Source organism: Pseudopodoces humilis, chromosome 2 (assembly GCF_049639895.1).
Source record: "Pseudopodoces humilis isolate 2021_Gansu_Grassland_sample_001 chromosome 2, ASM4963989v1, whole genome shotgun sequence".
NCBI classification, from domain to species: domain Eukaryota; kingdom Metazoa; phylum Chordata; class Aves; order Passeriformes; family Paridae; genus Pseudopodoces; species Pseudopodoces humilis.
Genome location: NC_142201.1, coordinates 95,001 through 114,397, shown reverse-complemented (window position 1 = coordinate 114,397; position 19,397 = coordinate 95,001). Strand labels below are relative to the sequence as shown.

The window sequence follows — 19,397 nt, the reverse complement described above, 5'->3', positions numbered from 1 at the left end:
CAGAGCTGGGAGGAAGCCGCGGCTTTATTGGTGGTTGCGCTGGGGGCGGGGCCAAGCCCGTGTCCCCGCCCCCACCCGCGGCCCGGGCCCGCAGCTCCGGTCACCGCCGCTTGTACAGACACGGCCGCAGGCGCAGCCCGGGAGCGGGGCCGGGCCTGTCACCGCCGCTCCGGTCACCGCCGCTTGTACAGACACGGCCGCAGGCGCAGCCCGGGGGCGGGGCCGGGCCCGTCACCGCCGCTTGTACAGACACGGCCGCAGGCGCAGCCCGGGAGCGGGGCCGGGCCCGTCACCGCCGCTTGTACAGATACGGCCGCAGGCGCAGCCCGGGAGCGGGGCCGGGCCCGTCACCGCCGCTTGTACAGATACGGCCGCAGGCGCAGCCCGGGAGCGGGGCCGGGCCCGTCACCGCCGCTCCGGTCACCGCCGCTCCGGTCACCGCCGCTTGTACAGACACGGCCGCAGGCGCAGTCCGGGAGCGGGGCCGGGCCGGGCCGGACCCTTCTTGGCGAACTCCAACAGGTAGAAGTAGGAGCTGGAGAGGTCCTGGGAGCGCGGGGACACCCGACTCTATTACCGGCACGCCAGAGCTCCATCATCACCGCAGCCCGCTCCAGCACCACTCGATACCGCCTCAGAGAACCCCGGGATCCCCCCCTGCCTCCTTCCAGAACCCACTGTGCTCAGGGCCCTCTTGCCCCCAGACTCCAAAGCCCTTGTGGGGCCTGTGTACCCCAGCCCCTAGCATACTTCTCTAAACACCCGACACCCATCATCATCACACAATTCTTCCAAGCCCCAGGACTCCCAATCCCCCCCCGGGATACACACCCGCCTCCAAGCCCCACACTACAAGCCCAGTGTGCTCCAGGCCCCCCTCATCCCCTCCCTGATCCCAGCACCCCATCCAACCCACATCCCAAACTGCCACAGCACACTCCCACGGTCCCCAGGACCTCCAAGCTTCACCCCTCTGTGTACTGGTCCCCCCGTTATCCCATTTGCAGTCCCCCATGCACCAATCCCTTCTACCTCCATCTACTTTCACCAGCCCCTGGTTTGTTCCACACCAGGCTGGGCCTCAATACACCCCCTCCTTGGGCTCCCTGGTTCCTGTGCCCAGCCCTAGGCACACCTGGAGACACACCTTGGAGACAGTCCTGAAGCCCAGCTGCGTCATGGCCTTCAGGAAAGCATGGGTGTCCTCAAAGCGGCTGGCCACCTCAGCCACCATCAGGGTCCCCCTGCGGTCACTTGAGCTCTGAGCAGGGTGCCCAGGCACCCCCAGGACTCTGCTCAGCATCCCTGCTTCTCCCCCAATCCCCCACAGCCTCTGCCTACCCGAGCTTGAGCACACGGTTGGCCTCTCCTAAGATCTCCTGCAGGTTGGTGCCCATCAGCGCCAGGCAGAACACGGCCACGTCCACCGACTCAGCCGCCAGTGGCACCTGCTCACCCCGGGACACCCCCAGAGAAGGACGATGATGGCTTGGCCTGGAAGCTGCTCTGCATATCCCCAGGAGCAGGAGAAGGAGGATGGTGATGTTGATAGGGCTGGGCAGTGCACCCCCCACTTTCCCAGGCTCGTGGGTTCAGCCGTGCCCCAGGCACACACCCAGCTTTTGAACAGACACACCGGGGTCACTGTCCCCACACCCGCACCCCTGCGGCCTGCCCAGCAGCACCCGCTCCCCGCCCCGGGGGTGCCCCCAGTACCTTGGCCATGTCACAGACGGTGACCCGCGGGCTCAGCGGCACCAGATCGAAGCAGTGCACCTGATTCCTGACACTGGCAGCCAGCGTGCAGTCCCCGCACCCGAAATCCGCCACCACTAGCGACGCTGGCCTGGGGCAGGCATAGCGGGGTCAGAGCGGCCCGGCCCGGCGCCTTGCCCCTTCCCCAGTCACCGGTCCCCCGGTCATCCACCGGCCCCACCGCTCACCCCTTGGACCCACTGCTCATGGCCCCCCGGTCATCCTTTGGCCCCCCGTCCCCCAGCGCCTCCTCAGTCCATCCCCCGGCTCTCCGTTCAGCCTGCCCCCGCTCACCGGCCCCCGCGGTCCATGTTCCCCCTCGTGCCTCGCCCTCCCGCTCACCGGCGGCGCAGGTAGCGCACGATGCGCTGCACGGGGCGCTCGGGCCAGCGCCGCACCTGCCGCTCGAAGCCCCGGTGGTACAGGTGGAAAGCGGCAGGGTCGGCGCGGAAGAGCCGCGCCGCGTCCCGGCTGCTCCCGGTGTAGAGCTGCTGGTTCAGATAGCGGAACCGGGCGCCGAGCAGCCGCTCCTCCATTCGGGCGCGGAGCGCAGCCGAGCGGCCCGAGCGGGGCTCCGGAGCAGCCTCCGCGGAGCCCGGCGGGTCCGGGGGGCCCGGCCCTGAGCCCTGCTCCCCATCCGACCCCGCCGGCGGCTCCTGCTGCCGCTGCCGCTTCTGCCGGTCCCGCCGCTGCCTACGGCCCAGCCCCGCCGGCTTCTCGGACTCCTCCGCCGGCTCAGCCGGGCCGTCTGAGGGCATCGAGAGGGGAGTCAGGGCGCGGAGGCGGCTCCCTCCTGCCTCAGGGACCCTGGAGCCGTCCCGGTACCTGTGTCCGGCCGCTTCCCGACCTCCCGGGGCTCGTCGGGACGGGCCGGGAGCTCCCCCGCCGCGGCCCGCAGTCCGCCGGCCTTCTTCCGCTTCCGGGGCCGCTTCCGCGCCGCCTCGCCGTCCCGACCGGTCCCGGGCAGCCGCCTCTTTCCCCTCGTGGGGCCCTGTGGAGAGTGGGGGCCGGTAACTTCGGCACGCCCGGCCCGGCCCGGCCCGGCGCCCCCGCATCACCCGCTTACCGGTCGGCCCCGGCCGGCCGGGGCGCCGCGGGCCGGCGGCTCTGCTGCATCGTTCCAACCCTGCTCCGCGAACATGGAGCGGGAGCCCTCGGTCGGTACCGGGACCCACGTGCTCCCGCCCGGGAAGCGCCGCGGGAACAGCCCCTCCTCGCGGCCCGGAGGACCGGCCGGGGACCTCGGCTGCACGGGCGGTGCCGCGGACGCCCCGCTCCGCCCCCGGCCGGATAGCCGCGCCCCCGGTCAATTTGGCACGCCCCACAACCGCGCCTCCGCTCCGCTGGCCCGCGTTCCCGGCGCCGCCCCGCCCTGCCCCGCCCGCCGCCGTGTGGCGGAGCCGCGGCCGGTGCGGGTTCCGGCCGCCAGAGGGCGCCGTCTCGGGGCGGGGCCGCCGCAGCCGCCGCCCTGCGGAGCCGCCGGGACACGCAGCCGGTAACGGCGGGACGGCACCGGCACCGAGCGGGGACAGGCTGGGGAGGCCGTGAGTGCGGCTGCAGGCGACCCGAAGCGGGGGCGGGGCCGGAGGGAGACCTGCCAGAGCCGGAGCTGGGTGGGGGAGCTGCAGGGGAGGGGTGGGGGGCACAAAGGAGGGATTGGGAGTACCGGGGGGGTTGGGGATACACGGGGGGACTGGGGGCGCGGATGGGGCCGCAGTGCGGAGCGGGGCTCTAGCAGCTGGTTCGGGGTAGCACGGGGGTACTGCGTCCACATCCCGTCCCCTGCCCCGGGTGCTGAGCAGGGCCGAGGTGGGCATTTGGCCAGCCTGGCAGGGCTGGGGCTGGTCGGTCCTGGCAGCCCCGCGGGACTGGGTAGGGGCTGGTGGGTGATAGGAGGGCACAGTTCAGGGCTGAACAGGGGACAGGGTGGGACCAGGATGGGGTGTCATCACTGCGGTGTGAGGTCCCACAGGGCCGGGACTGGTGTGACACGTACTGGGGACCCCTTTTCATGAGCTGCCCCCAGACGGGTGGGGGATAAATCTCATCTGGGAGTGTGGATGTTCTAGTGCCGGGAAAGGGCCAATGCTGCCATGGATGTGCTGGGGCCATTCTGGGGCCTATGAGACCGTGCCAAGAATCCAGGGTCCTGCATCCCACCCCTCTGGAGCTGTCTGAGGCAAGGGGTGCAGGCAGGGTCCTGGGGGGCAGCTCTAGGTGCTGGCAACTGGTGGGGGTCTCACTGTGTCCGGGTGGGCATCAGGTCCAGGGGGATCTTCCAGCAGCAGGTTTGGGATCAGATGGGTGCATGTCAGGCATGTATTCAATCTGACTCTGTCCTCACACTGTAAGACTTCAGGTCCCTGCTCACATCACAAACCTCCAGGCAGCGGGTCCCACGCTCACAGTCAGGGGCTTAGAGGGACATGGGGAGCAGGAGGAAGCTCTATGCCTGGCTCTGAACTGGGGTGTCCATGGATCCAAAGCATGAGGCTTTGGGGTCCTGGTTTCTGAGCATGGTGCCATGCCAGGCCCAGCCAAGTGGGTCAGGAGGGTCATGGGGCTGCAGGATCCCATGCCAGGGATGCTGAGCTACCCCAGCCCCATTCCCCCACCAAATCTGTGGGATCCCATCTTGAGGGTGCTGAGCTCCCCCAGCCTCACTGTACCCCAGAGCTGTGGGCACTGGGGCCGGCTGTGCCTGGTGATAAGCCCGGGGGTGCCAGCCTGGCTTCCTGTGGGTGGCCACGGCCCCGCCGGATCTTTCCCTCGGGCTGCCGGTCCAGCCCCAGCCCGGACCTCAGCCTGCCTGCGGCTTCCTGGAGAGCTGCAGGGATGGGGCGGGAGGGGACAAGGAGGGGGCCAGGAGGTTCCCCTGCTTGCTGTTTCAGGGACCTCCCAGCCGAGGGGGGGTCAGGGGTCCCCATGTCCTTACCCACGTCCCCTCCCGCAGCCGCCATGGACGACATCTTCACACAATGCCGGGAGGGCAACGCGGTGGCCGTGCGGCTGTGGCTGGACAACACCGAGAACGACCTCAACCAGGGGTGAGTGGGGTTGGGCTGGGCGGGGCGGGGGGGGGCCTGTGCTGGGGGCTGGTTTCCACTGGTTTCCATGGAAAGGCAGGGGGCAGACGGCAGGACACAGCTCCTCCCCACTGGAGGAAGTTACCGCATCGCTGAGGCACGAGGCCGAACATCCTCTGGCCGCTTCCTCGCAGCCACAGCCACAGCCAGGGCTCAGCTGGGCTGGGGTACCTCCCCTGTCCCCACGGTGGCAGCTGTGTCCACTGACCTTATCCTCGTGTCCCCACCCCCTCTCTGCGGAGCACCGTGGCAGATGTGTGGGCACACGGCTGGAACCGCTGGGGCTGGGAATTGTGGGGGCCGCTCTGTGCCCAGGTGTCCGCTCCCCACATCCCGTTCCAGGGGTCTTGCAGGACTGTGGGGTCCAACATGTGCTCACAGCTGTTCAGGAGCCGTGTTGGGGGCTTGGAGGATCTGCCTGCAGTGTGTGCAGCTGGCACAGCATGACCCCATACCATGACCCCAGCCCAGCCATGGACATGGCATTGCAGACATGCTCCAGACAAACGGCCTCCCTTGGTCGTGCCTCCTTGCCCCTCCTGGGGGTCCCAGGCACATGGAGCTCTCCCAGACCCACACAAGGTGCCCAAGGGACCGTTCTGTGCCGGGTAGCCCCTGCCTGCAGAGCCATGGTGGGGACAAATGGAGTCCTGCTGTGCCAGGGGGCCGGAGGGGAGCTGGGACTGGGGGGAGCCTGGGCTGCAGCAGCCCCTCTGCCAGTTCCTGATCTCCATTTAAGGCCTGGCTGCCACCTCCTCCCTTACTTGGTCATGGAGTGGGGGGATGGGGACAGGATCCAGCTGTGATTCAGCCTTGGAGGAGACAGGATTTGGCCTGGGCTGGTGGGGCCCTGGTGGGGGCGGGTGGGAGTGGGATGGATATTCAACCTGGTCCCTTTGCCCCTGTGGCTGGAGTTTTGAGAATGATGCCAGTGATGCCTGGGACAGAGGGCTGCAGCTGAGCAGAGCCCCCCTGCCATCCTGCAGGGATGACCATGGGTTCAGCCCCCTGCACTGGGCCTGCCGTGAGGGCCGTTCAAATGTGGTGGACATGCTCATCATGCGCGGGGCTCGCATCAACGTCATGAACCGGGGCGATGACACCCCACTGCACCTGGCTGCCAGCCACGGGCACCGTGACATCGTACAGAAGGTACCTGTCCCCTGTGCTAGCACCTGTCCTTTCCCCACCCCTGTGTAGCCTTCCACACTACCCTCGTGGGACTTGCTCCCCTCATCACCTGTCAGGAACACCTGGCATGCCCCCAGTGCTTCTGAGCTCCCTGCTCCTCACAAGCTCCCTCCAAATCCCTCTGAGCCCCACATCAGTTCAGCACCCACCCTACAGCTCCCAATGTGCTGCCCCTGCATCTCCCAGGACAAGGCACAAGGAGGATGGGGGCTGTCCTGGGCTCACGGGGATCTTGCCTGGGCTTAAAGGGACAGTCCTGGGCTCACAGGGACTGTCCCCTGTCCCCAGCTGATGCAGTTCAAAGCAGACATCAACGCAGTGAATGAGCATGGGAACACACCACTGCACTATGCCTGCTTCTGGGGACACGAGCAGGTGGCTGAGGTGAGTGGGAGCACGGGCAGGAGGGAAGTTGGGTGGAAGGGGGACTGAGGGGAGATCAAAAACCACAGTCCTTGCTGTCTGCTTCCACAGGACCTGGTGGGCAGCGGGGCCCTGGTCAGCATTGCTAACAAATACGGTGAGACCCCCACAGACAAGGCCAAGATGCCACTGCGAGAGGTCCTGAAAGGTACGAGGGTCCCTCAGGACCCCATAACTGACACAGCCTCTGGCCAGTCGCAGCAGGCTCTGTGTGCCACCCTCCTCCTGTCTCTGCAGAGCGTGCTGAGAAGCTGGGCCAGAGCCTCACCAAGATCCCCTACAAGGACACGTTCTGGAAGGGCACGACCCGCACCCGGCCCAGTAAGGACTGAGGGTCCCTTAGGGGGTGCCATGGATCCCCCTGCCCTGCTGGCACTGCCTCCTGGATCCAGTAGCCATGGGTATTCATTTCCCTTCTACTGTAGGGAATGGGACCCTGAACAAACTCGCCGGGATTGACTTCAAACAGCTGAGCCTGAGTCACAAACTGAACGAGAACCAGTCTGGAGAGGTGGGTGCCCCTCGACCCCAGGTGGGCGCTGTGGCTTTGCAGAGTGCCGTGTCCTGGCCCTGCTGGGCACCACTGTTCTGGAGTCCCATGGCCTGGTGCAGTGGGGGAGCTCCTACCCAGCTCAAGGGGCTCCCTTCTCATTGTGGGCCCTTGGTCCCATGGGCTCCAGAGCCCCACATGGGGGCCTGGGTATGCTGGGGACTCTGCACCCCTTTCACGGTGCCTGTGTCCCTGCTGCTCCTCCAGCTGTGGAAGGGGCGCTGGCAGGGCAATGACATCGTAATCAAAATGCTGAAAATCCGGGACTGGACGACACGAAAAAGCCGAGACTTCAACGAGGAGTACCCAAAACTGCGGTGAGTGCTGCGCCTGTCTGGAGCCACCCTGGCATGTGCCTGGGATCCCCACCAGCATTTGACTGGGGCCACCCAGTACCTTCTCATGGCAACAGCAGCTCTCAGAGTACGGGGCAGGCAAGAAACTCCCAGATCTGTGGGGCCAGGGTGGTGGCCAAGGGCTGGGAGGCCCTGGGGAATGGCAAAGGGCAGACGAAGGGGTGCAGGCAGCCCCTCCCTGTTTTTAGGGCTGTCATTTCTCTTGCAGGATCTTTTCCCACCCCAACGTGCTGCCGGTGCTGGGTGCCTGCCAGGCCCCTCCAGCTCCCCACCCCATTGTCATCAGCCACTGGATGCCCTACGGTTCCCTGTACAACGTCCTGCACGAGGGGACCAGTGAGTGCTGGGGCATGGTGTGTCTGGGGGCAGCAGGGGCCTCTCCAGCCACAGCCCTGGCTGGGCTTAGGGTGGGTTGATCCCCTGTCACCCCCTTCCCAGATTTTGTGGTGGACCAGATGCAGGCGGTGAAGTTTGCCTTCGATATTGCACGGGGCATGGCCTTCCTGCACACGCTGGAGCCCCTCATCCCGCGCCACCACCTCAACAGCCGCAGCGTTATGGTGAGTGGGGACGCAGCCCCCCTCACAAGGCAGGGGGCTCTCAGGGCAGGGCGGTTCCTGCTGACTGCCTGCTCTCCCCAGATTGACGAGGACATGACTGCAAGAATCAGCATGGCCGATGTAAAGTTCTCCTTCCAGTGCCCAGGGCGGATGTATGCCCCGGCCTGGGTGGCTCCTGAAGGTGAGTACCCAGCTCCCAGATCCCCCAGACTGGCCCCCTCACCCCCAGCCCCACTCAGCCCCCAGCCATCCCCCAGCCCTGCAGAAGAAACCAGAGGAGATCAACCGGCGCTCAGCTGACATGTGGAGCTTCGCAGTGCTGCTGTGGGAGCTGGTGACACGTGAGGTGCCCTTCGCTGACCTGTCCAACATGGAGATTGGTATGAAGGTGAGGGCGTGGAGGGGCAAAGGAACTGATTTGGGTCAGAGTTTAGGGAGAAGTTCTGGCCTTTGAGGGTGGTGAGGCCCCGGCAGAGGTTGCCCAGAGGACTTTGGCTGCTCCATACCTGGAAGTGTTTAAGGCCAGGTTGGAGAGGGTGTGGAAGCACCTGGGCAGGTAGAAGGTGTCCCTGCCTGTGGGGGCAGGGTCCCAATCCTAACTCTGGCTCCTCTTCCTGCTTGCAGGTAGCACTGGAGGGGCTACGTCCCACCATCCCCCCTGGCATCTCCCCCCACATCTGCAAACTGATGAAGATCTGCATGAACGAGGACCCAGCCAAGCGCCCCAAGTTCGACATGATCGTGCCCATCCTGGAGAAGATGCAGGAGAAGTAGAGGGGAGGTGCCTCCCCATTCCAGTGCTGCCTTACGCCCCCCACCACCCCCAAGTGCCTTTAGCCCTAGAGCCGGGGGGAGCAGAGGATACCCCTCACCCTGAGCCAGCCATGGACACACGGTACAGATGGCACTGCCTGTGCTGGAGCTCTGCAGGCTCTGGACCCCCACCCAGGGCAGCCCCTCACCAGGGTAGCCCTAACCCAGCTTCTGGGCAGCCCCCAATCCAGTGCAGCCCCCCTACCCAGGGCATGGTGTGTGGCCTGGCCCTTCTGCTGGGGGATGGGGCTGTGGGGACCCCTGTCCCCCTTGCTGGGCAAAGCCCAACACAGGACTCAGCTCCCCAAGGCTGGGGGGGAAGGGGAAGGCCAGGAGAGGCCACCTGTGGTGCCCAGCACTGCCCCTGCTTCGCGCTTCACTGGCCACTTCCCTCTGTCCCCAGAATGGCCGCTGGCAACCAAATAAACATTTGGTATGGAACCAACTGCTGGGGTACAGGGTGGGGGAGTGGGGGGAGTTGGTTGGGGGTGGAGGGCTGGAGTGACTGGGGGGCTGGGATTCGCAGGGGATGTCTAGGACTGAGGGTGAGGCTGAATTGATATGGGGCTGCCTTGCAGCCCACAGAGCCCTGGGCACAAGTCACCCACCGCAGCAACCCTCTGATGCTCAGTGCAGGCAGATGGGCACAGGGCCCCCTCAGGAGATGCCTGGTGCAGGAGGGGTGGACTCGGGGTCTCATCCCTGGCTCCATTTGTAGCACTGCCTGTGCAGCCCCCAGGGTATTCCCTGTGGGAGACAAGAGGCAGTTTAGGGAAGGAGAAGGAGGAAGAGTGCTGGGTAGTTCCTGTCCCCCGAACCCCACTCTGTTCCAGCACTGTTGGGAGCACTGAGCTGCCTGTGACTGGCAGAGGAGGGGGAGCATATGGAGGACCAGGACCAGCATTTGTGGACACAGGCACAGGAATAACACTGCCTTCCCACAAAACCCTACTAGGTGTTTAATGGCACCGAAATGGCCCCTACAAACTACCCAAACTGCCCTGTGCTCTACGTGAAGTAATGCGGCTTCTTCACATTGATGCCGTACTCCGCCAGCGCTGGTGTCAGGTCCTCCATGGTCAGCGTGTACTTCTTGTCCTGGGGGACACAGGGCAGGCGGTAACAGCAGGGACCATGGGGTGGGATGCCCCAAGGTGCAAGGGCAGGTGTGTCCTGGTCCCAGAGGAGCTGCTGGGCAACATCAGGGCATTCCCAGCTCCCCACATTTTGTTGCTCTGTGCCCTCAAACATCCCCAGACACCTAGTACCAAATCCCATTGGCTTTGCAGAGCCCCTGAACTCCTGATACACCAGGAGGGGGTCCCCAAGATCCTCCACTCCAGCTCCTCCTCAAGGCCAGAGCTGCATCCACTGCTGGGATGGGGGGGGGCACCAAAGTGTGTCCACAAACTCAGTGCCCCCCTCATGTCCCCGCCAGCACCTACCCACCTGCAGGGCCCCACCGTAAGCCTGGCAGGTTTTGGGATTTCTGCACCCCTTGTTCCTGCATTCCGTGGCTGCAGGCTCAGCCCCATCCCCAAAGGAGGTTCCCCAGTTCCGGCAGTGCTGTCACCTTGCTCTTGCTGCGGGAGCTGCCCGAGGCCGTGCCCTTCATTTTGCAGTGCTGTAGCGCATCGTTGGCGATGTCTGAGATGAACTTCTGTGCCGCCAGCGAGATCAGGCGGATTCTGCGGGACAGGGACCGTGTCAGCGAGGGGACAGAGGTCCATGGGCCCCTCTGCCGGACCCCCACGGGGTTCCTGCTACTCCCGCCCATCCTGTGGCCACTCACATGCGGGGGTCCGAGGCCTCAAACCCTGCCCGGTTCAGGTAATACCCTGTGACGGCATCCGGGATCTGGGAAGGGAAGAGGTGGAACAGCTCCACGGCCTCGTGGGAGCGTTTCCATATCCTGTATCCCGTCGCACAGGAGCCGCCCCGTATCCCAGTACCGTGGGACCTGCCCCGTGTCCCGTCCCGTCCCGTCCCACAGGAGCCGCCCTGTGTGTCGGTACCGTGGGCGTGTAGTCCTCCAGCTGCATGAGGAAGTCCACGAGCGGCGTGGTGGACACCACGGGCTTCACGTCTCCGTTGGCCGCGGGCGGCACGTACACGCCGTTGGACATGGCCCCGTCCGGGGGGGCGGCCACGGCCGCGGACACCGGCACTGCGGGACAGCACGATCAGCGCTCGGAACCCCGCACGCCCGCGCCCCGCCGACACTGGCAATGGGGGACAGCATGCTCAGCAGGACCCCGAGACATCCGCAGTTACCGGACGCCGCCCCCCGGCCAGAGCGTCCCGCGGGGCTCCCGTGCGCGGGGCCCATCCCCCGCCGTCCCCCATCTCGACTCACCGGGCCCCCTCCCGCCGGCCGCACAGCCCTCGGTGGCCCGCGCCGCGCCGCCCCCCGCAGCTGGCGCCACTCCGGGCCCGGCGCTGCCCACAGCGGCCGGGCTGGGCTTGCTGCCCTCGGCGGGGCCTGGCGGCGCCGCCGGGGGCGCGGGCGCGGGGTCGGGGTCGGCGCTGCCGCCCATGGTCCCCGGCACCAGTCTCCGCTTCGCGCCTGCGCGCGCCAAGCCACACTATTGGCCCCGCGACCCCTCCGCCCCGCCCCTCCCTCCGGCCCATTGGCCCTGCCGGGTCTCGCCCTCCGGCGCTCCTCGCCCCGCGCGCCCCCTGGCGGATGCGCGCGCACAAACAGAGCAGGTGGGCGGGGCTTCGCGTGTTTATTGGCCCCGCCCCCGCCTCCAGCTCCGCGGCGTTTCCGTGTCCGGCCCCGGTGTCCGGCCCCGGTGTCCGGCCCCGGTGTCCGGCCCCGGTGTCCGGCCCCGGTGTCCTGGTCAGCGCGGCCCTAGCGCCCGCAGCAGGCGTGGGAAGTTGGGCGTGCCCCAGCCGGTGACCGGATCCCAGGCGGGGGTGGCGCAGAAGCCCTGGCCCTGCACGGTGCCGTCCAGGCAGGACAGGTGGCAGCCCTGGATCACCTGCAGGGACCAGCCTCAGCACGGCAGATCGGGGCCCCCCCCGGGCCCCCCCAAAGTCCCGGGACAGCGACCTCCGGGGCACAGGAGCCACTTGGTACAGGGATACCATGGGCACAGGGACCCTGCCCACAGCCCCCTGGAACCAGGGACAGCCACCCCTGGCATCCCTGAGACAGGAATCCCGGGACACAGGAACCCCCAGATATCTGACACAGAGACCCCCCACAACGCCCCCCGTGGCACAGGCTGCCCCTGCCCCCTCAGGACACTGGCAATGTGGGACATCACGCTCAGCTGGACCCTGGGACCTCCGCAGTCACTGGACACTGCTGCCCTGGCCACACAAAGGGACCTGCCCCACAAAGCTCACAGGAGTCCATGGGGACCCCCCAGGACACCGCTCCCATGAGAAGGGCATAGGGACTCTCTCATGCCCCCCAGCAGGACACTGCTGGCCCTGCCCCAGGCACAGCTCTGGGAGCAGGAGCCCCAAGACAGCCCCCTCAGCCCTTGGAGTATGCATGGCCTTTCCAGCCCCATGGATAAGCCCACCCCAGGCCTCAGACCAACACTTCAGAACACCCCAAGTCCCCTCAGCCCCCAGTACAGCCTCATCCCCACTCACATCATAGAATGCATCACCAAGCCCTTGCTTCTGCAGCTGGTAGAGAGCAGGGTTGAGAAAGCCCAGAGGTGCCAGCCCCCGTTGCAGGCGCCGGTCATTGATCAGTGCCACCATGCCTGCCACCACCGGTGTGGATGCCTGCATGGACAGAACCCCTCAGCCCAGGGCCGCCCCCATCCCAGAGGGCAGCGGGGGATGAGCTCCTTACCGAGGTCCCCGACACCCAGGGCAGTGGGATGCGGTTTGTCACCACCCAGTAGTTGTCAGAGAGCGCAGCCAGGTCAGGGTACGCACGGCCGCTGCTGTTGTAGTAGGAGCTGGGTGGCAGCTTTGAGGCTGAGCGCAGGAATTGCCTGACAGCAGCGGCCTGGGGACGGCACAGCCCGCGGTCATCCCCTAACCCAAACTCTGCAGCCCTGTCTGCAGCCCCCAGCCTGGCAGCGCAGGTGTCCCTCACCTGGTACTCGGGCATGGGGAAGATGTTGCTGAAGCCACCCCCACTGATGTAATCCGTCACCTCCTCTGTCACCAGGAAGGGGTTCTTGAAGGACGTGCCACCCACAGTAGTGACATAGGGGCTGGGGAAACAGGGGGACACTGCAGCTGGGCACACAGCTACCAACAGCCCCTTCTGCCACCATATAACCTTGCCCCACAAACCGAACAAACCCCCAAGAGCTGCACAGACTGCAGCTCTGGGGTCTGGAAGCATGGTGGTGAGGACCCTCAGATGACCCTCCAGGGGCTCAGATGCCAGCAGGGACAGGGCTGGCAGTGCCCTGCAGGTCTGTGTTGACCCCTCACACCCAGCTCCCGCCCTCACTCACCTGGAGGCCGGGAAGCTGGGCCGGAACGTGTGGTTCCCACTGTGCACCCGCCGACACCCAGCACCGTCATCACCTGCCAACACAGACAGATGACAGGTGACCACTGCACACCAACAGATGGCATGTGACCATGGCATCCCAGCCACCCCTCCCACAGCCCCACTTGGTGCTCAGGCTCTGCCTTGCCAGGCCTTGGCCGTACCTGAGGCAAACAGGATGGTGAGGCCGCGGGCCGCCGCCTTCATGAACTCGGTGTTGACGCGCTCCATGTAGGCAAGGGACAGGCTGTCCTCGTCATCCCCGTAGCTCACTGAGTGCACCCAGGGCAGTGCTGACATGTTGCTGAGCAGCAGCAGCCAGGCCAGAAAGGGCTCCTGGCTCTCGTGGCGCCCTGCAAGGACATTGGGGAAGGGACACGAGGGATAGCTCCTCCAACACCAGGGACAGGGGACAGCGCGAGGAGTCCCGTCTCATCAGACCCAGCACCCTCCTATGCAGTACAGCCCCAGGGGCTCCTTCTTGTGAGCCATAGAGTCACAGCACATCCAGCCCGGAGCTCCATGAGCTCATCTCAGGGCTCCTTACATTGCACCAAGATTCAGCTCAGCCCACGGGGTTGGCAAGAGGGTCATCCTTACCCCAGGACAGGGAGCTACACTCACACCCCTCTCCAAGACTCTGCTCCAGGGCTGCAGCCATGTGGGCACCTGTGGACCCAGCGGGGCCTCAGCTCCTCCTCTGGCAACAGGTCCCAGCAGAGCGGTGGATGTGCCACCTCCACACATTCCACCTGCACCTGCCCAGGTCCCTCCCTGCCCTCCAGCCCTCTCCACTGGGAGGGGAGCAGAGCCCCAGCCACCCCCACTCACTCTTGGTTGCCCATGTCACTTCCCACACCAGTAACTGTGTGGGGGCGAAGGGAAGGGCAGTGCTGGGCTGCTGTCACTGACACCATCAGGGACAGGGCCATTGTCCCTGTGGCACTCACCTGCTCAGCCAGTTCCCAATCTGGGACACAGACACTGCCCCAAGCACTGTGTTCACATTTGTGCAGGCTGTTTAGCAATTTGTTTTCCCAAATTCCCTCACTCTCCCTCATCTGCTCCACTGGGAGACTCGTGGGTGGGAGCTCAGCTCCAGCAAGGCTGGAAAACCCCATGGGAGGAAGGCTGTGCCCTCCTTCATGGAAGCTGAGCAGGACAGCTGCTCCACATGGTGCCAGCAATGAAATCCCTGCTTCAGGATACTCTGGACATTGAAGGTTCACACGGTTCAAAGCCACAACACAAACCAGGAGCGATGTCCCCTAGGAGCTGGGAATTCGATGCCAGCTCTGACTTGGGGAGCACACAGAGTTCACTCCCACAGCAGTTAGGAAAGCACCTGGGGCTGTACTACAGCCAGCTGTCTGCACAGTTCTGCAAGCTCTCCCCTCACTCCTCCAACCAATCCCCTCCCCTCACACCTCCAAGTGCTCCCTTCCCTGCTCCAGGCACTCTCCTCACCCCTCCAAGCACTCCCCCCTCCCCCCTGGGGCTCTTCCCCAGTACCTGCATTGCTGAAGACCCAGGTGGAGATGTTGGCACCTGTGCTCATGATGTACTCCACGTCCAGGCTGGCCTCCAGCCCAGCTTTGCCATGGCCCTGGTGCCCCACCACCCGGTCCACCTGCGTGCGGTGGGCAAAGCCACTGCCAAAGAGCTGCATGAACTCTGCCAGGTCAGCTTGGTGGAAGTACTGCTCAAGAAACTGTGGAACACAGAGGAACACGTTGTCTTCTCTTGAAAAAACAACGGAACAGTTGATGCTGACCTAGAAAATTGTCCAGCACAGGTACACCAGGTACTCCCAGCAGCCGAGGGACACCCAGCTGTTCCAAGATTCCCCGAACAGCACCAATCCCTAGGACTGCCACGGCACACAGGCCTCCAGTTGTTACCTGTGCACAGGCCTGGCTGTTGTTGGGCAGGAGTCCCACGTCCCCCCCTGTCATGTTGTATCTCTGGCGCAAGATGGCCGGTGTCACACCCAGGTGGAATGATGCTCTTGCCAACTGTGGGTCCTTCCTGGCCCTGGCTCCGCTGACTGCCTTGTGCTCCTTGGGGAACCGGTGCATCCCACCCACTGCAGCAGAGCCCAGTGGGATGGGAGAAGTCATCAGGGCACAGAGCCCCGGGAAGGCAGGACAGAGCCCTCAGGCTCTCCATCACCAGCCCCATGTCTACATGGGCAGGCCAATAGCAGGGCTTGAAAGAGCCCAGCCCTGCAGCCCCGGCCCAGAGGAAGAGCCTCCTCAGCCTTCCCACAACTGAGCCACGGCCTCAGCTTGGCACCCCTTGCACTTTTCATAGGATTGTCACTGGATCCCATGTAACAGGGATCTGCAGGAGGGAGGTTTGTCCCCCCAGAAGCAGCTTCACCTGAGCTCCGCAGCCTCACCTCCCCCAGGTGGGACGTACCGAAGTCCAGGTGCTCTGCGAGCTCTGCAGGGACAGTGTAGGGCAGTGGGGACCGCACCAGGCTGCGCTGGCCCTGCACGTACCGGTGAAACTCGGCCCCGGGGAGCAGGCGCTCGGCCATACTGCAAACACAGGGACAGCCACTGTGGGATGGCACAGGACTAGCACAAAGGGACAACCATCAAAGGACAGGATAGGGCCAGGAATGAGGGACAGCCACTACGGAGTGGGACTGGACTAGGACACGAGAACAGCCACCACAGGATGGGACAGTAGTGAGACACAGGGGCAGCCACCACAGGGTCACCAGAGCCAGTTCCAGCTCTTAGGGCTCACCTTGCAGGCAGGTAACACTCCAGAAAGTCAAGGGTGATGACACTCTGGCAGTCCTCTACACCATGGCCTTGCAGCCATTTCAGAACTGTCATCAGTGTGGATGGGGAAGGCTGGACCAAGTCCCTCACCTGCTCCAGGGACAGGTACTGCCCTGGGAGGCACAGAGGGGTTAGATCCCCTCATAGGCCCCGGGGGTCATGGGGCCTCAGGGATGTGGCTGTTACCGTATCGCGGGGACTGAGGGTCTGAGACAGCCTCGACGAGGCGGGCAAGGTGGGCAGTGCCGCGCTGCCGCAGGGCAAAGGTCAGCTGCAGCGGGTGTCCAGGATCCACACGGCCAGCATGGGCCCAGCCAGGAGGAACGCTGCAGGGTGGGCGGTGAGCGGGGCCAGCACCGGCACCCCAGCCTGGCCTGGCCCGGCCCACAGCCCCGGACCTACCGGAAAGGCTGGTCCCGCTCCAGCGCCAGCCCCAGGGCGCAGCTCCAGGCGGCCGCACACAGCGCCAGCACGGCGGGGATCCCCCAACACCTGCAACGGGCTCAGGGGAGCACAGGCATAGCAGTGGGGAACCGGGACTGACCGGGGACTGAGCCACGAGTCCCCGTCCCCAGGGAGCCCCGCCGGATTCCGCCGAGCCCCCGTGACCCGTCTGACAACCCCCCACCCCGGGTCTGGGCAGCCCCGCCGGAGATCCCCGAGTCCCACCACCGGGGAGCCCGTCTGGCCCTGTCACTGGGGAACCCCACCTGCCCCGCGAGCCCTCATCACCGGGGAACCGCGCCTGACCCTCCGGTCCCCGTTCCTCCCACCACCAGGGAGTCTTGTCGGACACCGTGAGTCCCCGTCACCCGGCAGTCCCGTCGCACCCCCGCGGTCCCCATGGCCCCCGCGTCCGGAAAGCACCCCCGCCCCGTTACCTCCCCCCACCGGGGAGTGCCCCCGTGTCCCTGTGCCCCCGGGGCCGGGCCGCCCCGCTCCGTGCCCATTACCCCCGCGCCATGCCGCCGTGCCGCCCGGTCACGTGTGCGAGCGCGTGACTCCCGCCACGTGGGGCACCAAAACAGCGGTCACGTGAGCGCCAGCCACGGGGTGGGCGGGGCCGAGCGGGGCCGGGCAGGACAGGGCGGGGCCGGGCAGGACAGGGCGGGGCCGGGCAGGACAGGGCGGGGCCGGGCGGGGCCGGGCAGGACAGGGCGGGGCCGGGCAGGACAGGGCGGGGCCGGGCAGGACAGGGCGGGGCCGGGCGGGGCCGGGCAGGACAGGGCGGGGCCGGGCAGGACAGGGCGGGGCCGGGCAGGACAGGGCGGGGCCGGGCAGGACAGGGCGGGGCCGGGCAGGGCAGGGCGGGGCCGGGCGGGGCCGGGCAGGACAGGGCGGGGCCGGGCGGGGCCTGGAGGGGCGGGGCCGAGCGGGGCCGGGCAGGGCAGGGCAGGGCGGGGCCGGGCAGGACAGGGTGGGGCCGGGCGAGCGGCGGGCGCGGCTCCAGCCGGGAGGCCCCGCTTGCCGGCGGCCCGAAGGGGCGGCTCAGACACGGCAGTGCCCGCCCCCGCCCCCTGTTCCCGCCCCTCTCCCGGGCGTTTCCCGGCTCGGTGCGGACCTGTTCCCGGCGGGATGGCTTGGGATTCGGACGAGGGTCCGTGTCGGGCTCCCGGGCTGCGGGGGAGCCAGGACTCCGTGCAGGGCTGGTGGTCCCAGACTGCTGAGGGCGGGAGGCAGTGGCCCTTGTTAGGCTGGGGGTCCTGGTCCGGTCTCGGGCCGGGCAGGGGATTAGGGGTTCCATGTAGGAGGGGCTGCTGGCAGTGGCGCAGAAGTTACACAGAAGACAACCATTAATGAACATCAACTCCAGGCATCACCCCTCGCATAGGAAATCAAATACTAAGAACTGTGCAACTTGGCACCAATGAACATCGAACCAATGAATTTCTATGTGTTTTGAATATAACTTTGTATATAAAGTATGTGAAAAATCTAGTAAAATTCATATGTCATTGAATGACTTTCTCTGCACAAACCAGGACACGTGTGGATGAAACGATTTCTGTTGCACATCCTGACCAGAACAAAATCGTGGCCAGAATAAAGTTATGCCTCGATTCTCTAACACTACAAATGTTGTTGGAGAGTTTTTTTTTGTTTTTCCTGCAGTTTTGGTGACAAGCCCAGTCACACGGCACATTCCACGGCTCCAGCAGTTCCCAGCTGTTTTTCTACTTCTGCAGAGCATGGGCCAGGCCAGGAAGAGACAGGCAATAGGAAAACCACCTGCCTGGCCCTGGCTACTGCATCCCCCGCACCGGAGCCATGCCAGAGGTGTCTGTTCCTGCTCCCCCTGCTCCAGCCCAACCAGCTGCCCTGGCCTGGCAGCCCTGGCCTCCTTCCAGCCACAGACAGAGGGGCAAATGAGCCCCCCTGGCCATAGCCAGGGGCTGGGGTGCTGTCAGGGCAGCGTGCCCCATGTCCAGTTTGGGGATGGACTCTTTAAGTGGGATGGGATTTGCATGGGACGATGTCCTGGATCTGTCTGGATGGCCGGGATTAAGGTGGCCAGACAGGGCTAATCACATTAACAAGCATCTGCTGCTGGTCTGGTGCCTGGGAGGTCAGGGAGCCTTGGTGTCTCCGGGCTGGAGCCCCGCTCACCATCCCTTCACCTGGGCACGCTGGTGTGCTGTTCCTGCAGACGAGGTGAAGCAAGGCCCTGCTGTGGGCAGTTGGATTTTCCCGAGGCCAGGAACACCACAGGAGGACTGTGGCACTGAGGGCAGCTTGCAGGTCCCAGCATGCTCACTGTGCCCCAGCAGGGAGCTGGAAGGAGTTAGGGAAAGAAGGAGCAGAGGGGACCCCAGGAACACCATCAGGGAGTAGGGTGGCCCTTTCTCCCCCTCTGCCCCAGCTGTGCTGGCTTATCCTTACGCCTGCAGTGCCAGGAGCCCTGTCGGAGCAGGGGGACGGAAGCTGCTGCCCTGGTCCTGGAGCGCTGCCAGCAGGGTTAGGCAAGCCTTGGGGGGCTGTGCAGAGTAGGCTGGGGCTGTGCAGGACTGGCTACGGGCTGTTTGGAATCTGAGAGCTGAGGACAGGGAGTAAACAGGTTGGTTTGGGGAATAACAAAAAACAGTAAAGCAGGGAAGGCAGGATGGAAGTGGCTGATCAGATGTAGGTGGCTGATGGTCACTGCGTTGGTCTGGCCACATCCAACACCTGACAGCTGCACAGCCACTCCTGGTTCTCAAACGCTGTAACTGTTTCCCAGGGTTGGTGGGGGGTCCTGTTTGGTGAGGGGGGTATGTGTGGCGTCAGGTCACAGCATTTGGAGATCAGCCAAGAGCTCTGTGTGTGTGTGTGTGTGTGTGTGTCTGTGTGTGTGTGTGTGTGTGCACTGTGTGTGTGTGTGTGTGTGTGTCTGTGTGTGTGTCTGTGTGTGTGTGTG

The 19,397-nt window shown here is 65.4% G+C and overlaps 4 protein-coding genes across 7 annotated transcripts; 1 reads left to right on the top strand and 3 right to left on the bottom strand.

Moving 5' to 3' along the window:
* Nucleotides 1–6: 6 nt before the first annotated feature.
* Nucleotides 7–3,019, bottom strand: RRP8 (ribosomal RNA processing 8). The gene is made up of 7 exons (XM_088067699.1): nt 2,822–3,019; nt 2,581–2,746; nt 2,098–2,503; nt 1,717–1,846; nt 1,342–1,448; nt 1,148–1,244; nt 7–546 (listed from the first exon to the last, which is right to left on the bottom strand). Exons 1-7 carry the CDS (start codon nt 2,894–2,896, stop codon nt 436–438), a joined length of 1,092 nt encoding a protein of 363 aa, XP_087923825.1. The 5' UTR covers nt 2,897–3,019; the 3' UTR covers nt 7–435.
* Nucleotides 3,020–3,152: 133 nt separating this feature from the next.
* Nucleotides 3,153–9,179, top strand: ILK (integrin linked kinase). 4 transcript variants are annotated; one of them, XM_014255711.2, is made up of 13 exons: nt 3,153–3,250; nt 4,709–4,802; nt 5,828–5,993; nt 6,321–6,416; nt 6,507–6,603; nt 6,693–6,776; nt 6,881–6,966; nt 7,213–7,322; nt 7,570–7,697; nt 7,800–7,921; nt 8,003–8,102; nt 8,179–8,309; nt 8,546–9,179. In XM_014255711.2, the coding sequence occupies exons 2-13, from the start codon at nt 4,714–4,716 to the stop codon at nt 8,693–8,695; spliced, it is 1,359 nt and encodes a 452-aa protein (XP_014111186.1). In that variant the 5' UTR covers nt 3,153–3,250; nt 4,709–4,713; the 3' UTR covers nt 8,696–9,179. The 4 variants fall into 4 exon arrangements, with proteins under 4 accessions (XP_014111186.1, XP_005526658.1, XP_014111187.1 ...); XM_005526601.3 differs by having other exon boundaries at nt 3,212–3,299; XM_014255712.2 differs by having other exon boundaries at nt 3,237–3,368.
* A 490-nt stretch (nt 9,180–9,669) lies between these two features.
* Nucleotides 9,670–11,271, bottom strand: TAF10 (TATA-box binding protein associated factor 10). The gene is made up of 5 exons (XM_005526603.2): nt 11,091–11,271; nt 10,750–10,901; nt 10,527–10,591; nt 10,308–10,422; nt 9,670–9,832 (listed from the first exon to the last, which is right to left on the bottom strand). Exons 1-5 carry the CDS (start codon nt 11,269–11,271, stop codon nt 9,743–9,745), a joined length of 603 nt encoding a protein of 200 aa, XP_005526660.2. The 3' UTR covers nt 9,670–9,742.
* A 175-nt stretch (nt 11,272–11,446) lies between these two features.
* TPP1 (tripeptidyl peptidase 1) lies at nt 11,447–17,041 on the bottom strand. Its single transcript, XM_014255652.2, has 13 exons — nt 16,957–17,041; nt 16,406–16,495; nt 16,190–16,329; nt 15,966–16,116; nt 15,630–15,751; nt 15,110–15,294; nt 14,721–14,919; nt 13,373–13,561; nt 13,171–13,243; nt 12,801–12,921; nt 12,552–12,710; nt 12,344–12,481; nt 11,447–11,718 (listed from the first exon to the last, which is right to left on the bottom strand). The coding sequence occupies exons 1-13, from the start codon at nt 16,965–16,967 to the stop codon at nt 11,578–11,580; spliced, it is 1,719 nt and encodes a 572-aa protein (XP_014111127.2). The 5' UTR covers nt 16,968–17,041; the 3' UTR covers nt 11,447–11,577.
* Between the last annotated feature and the right edge of the window lie 2,356 nt (nt 17,042–19,397).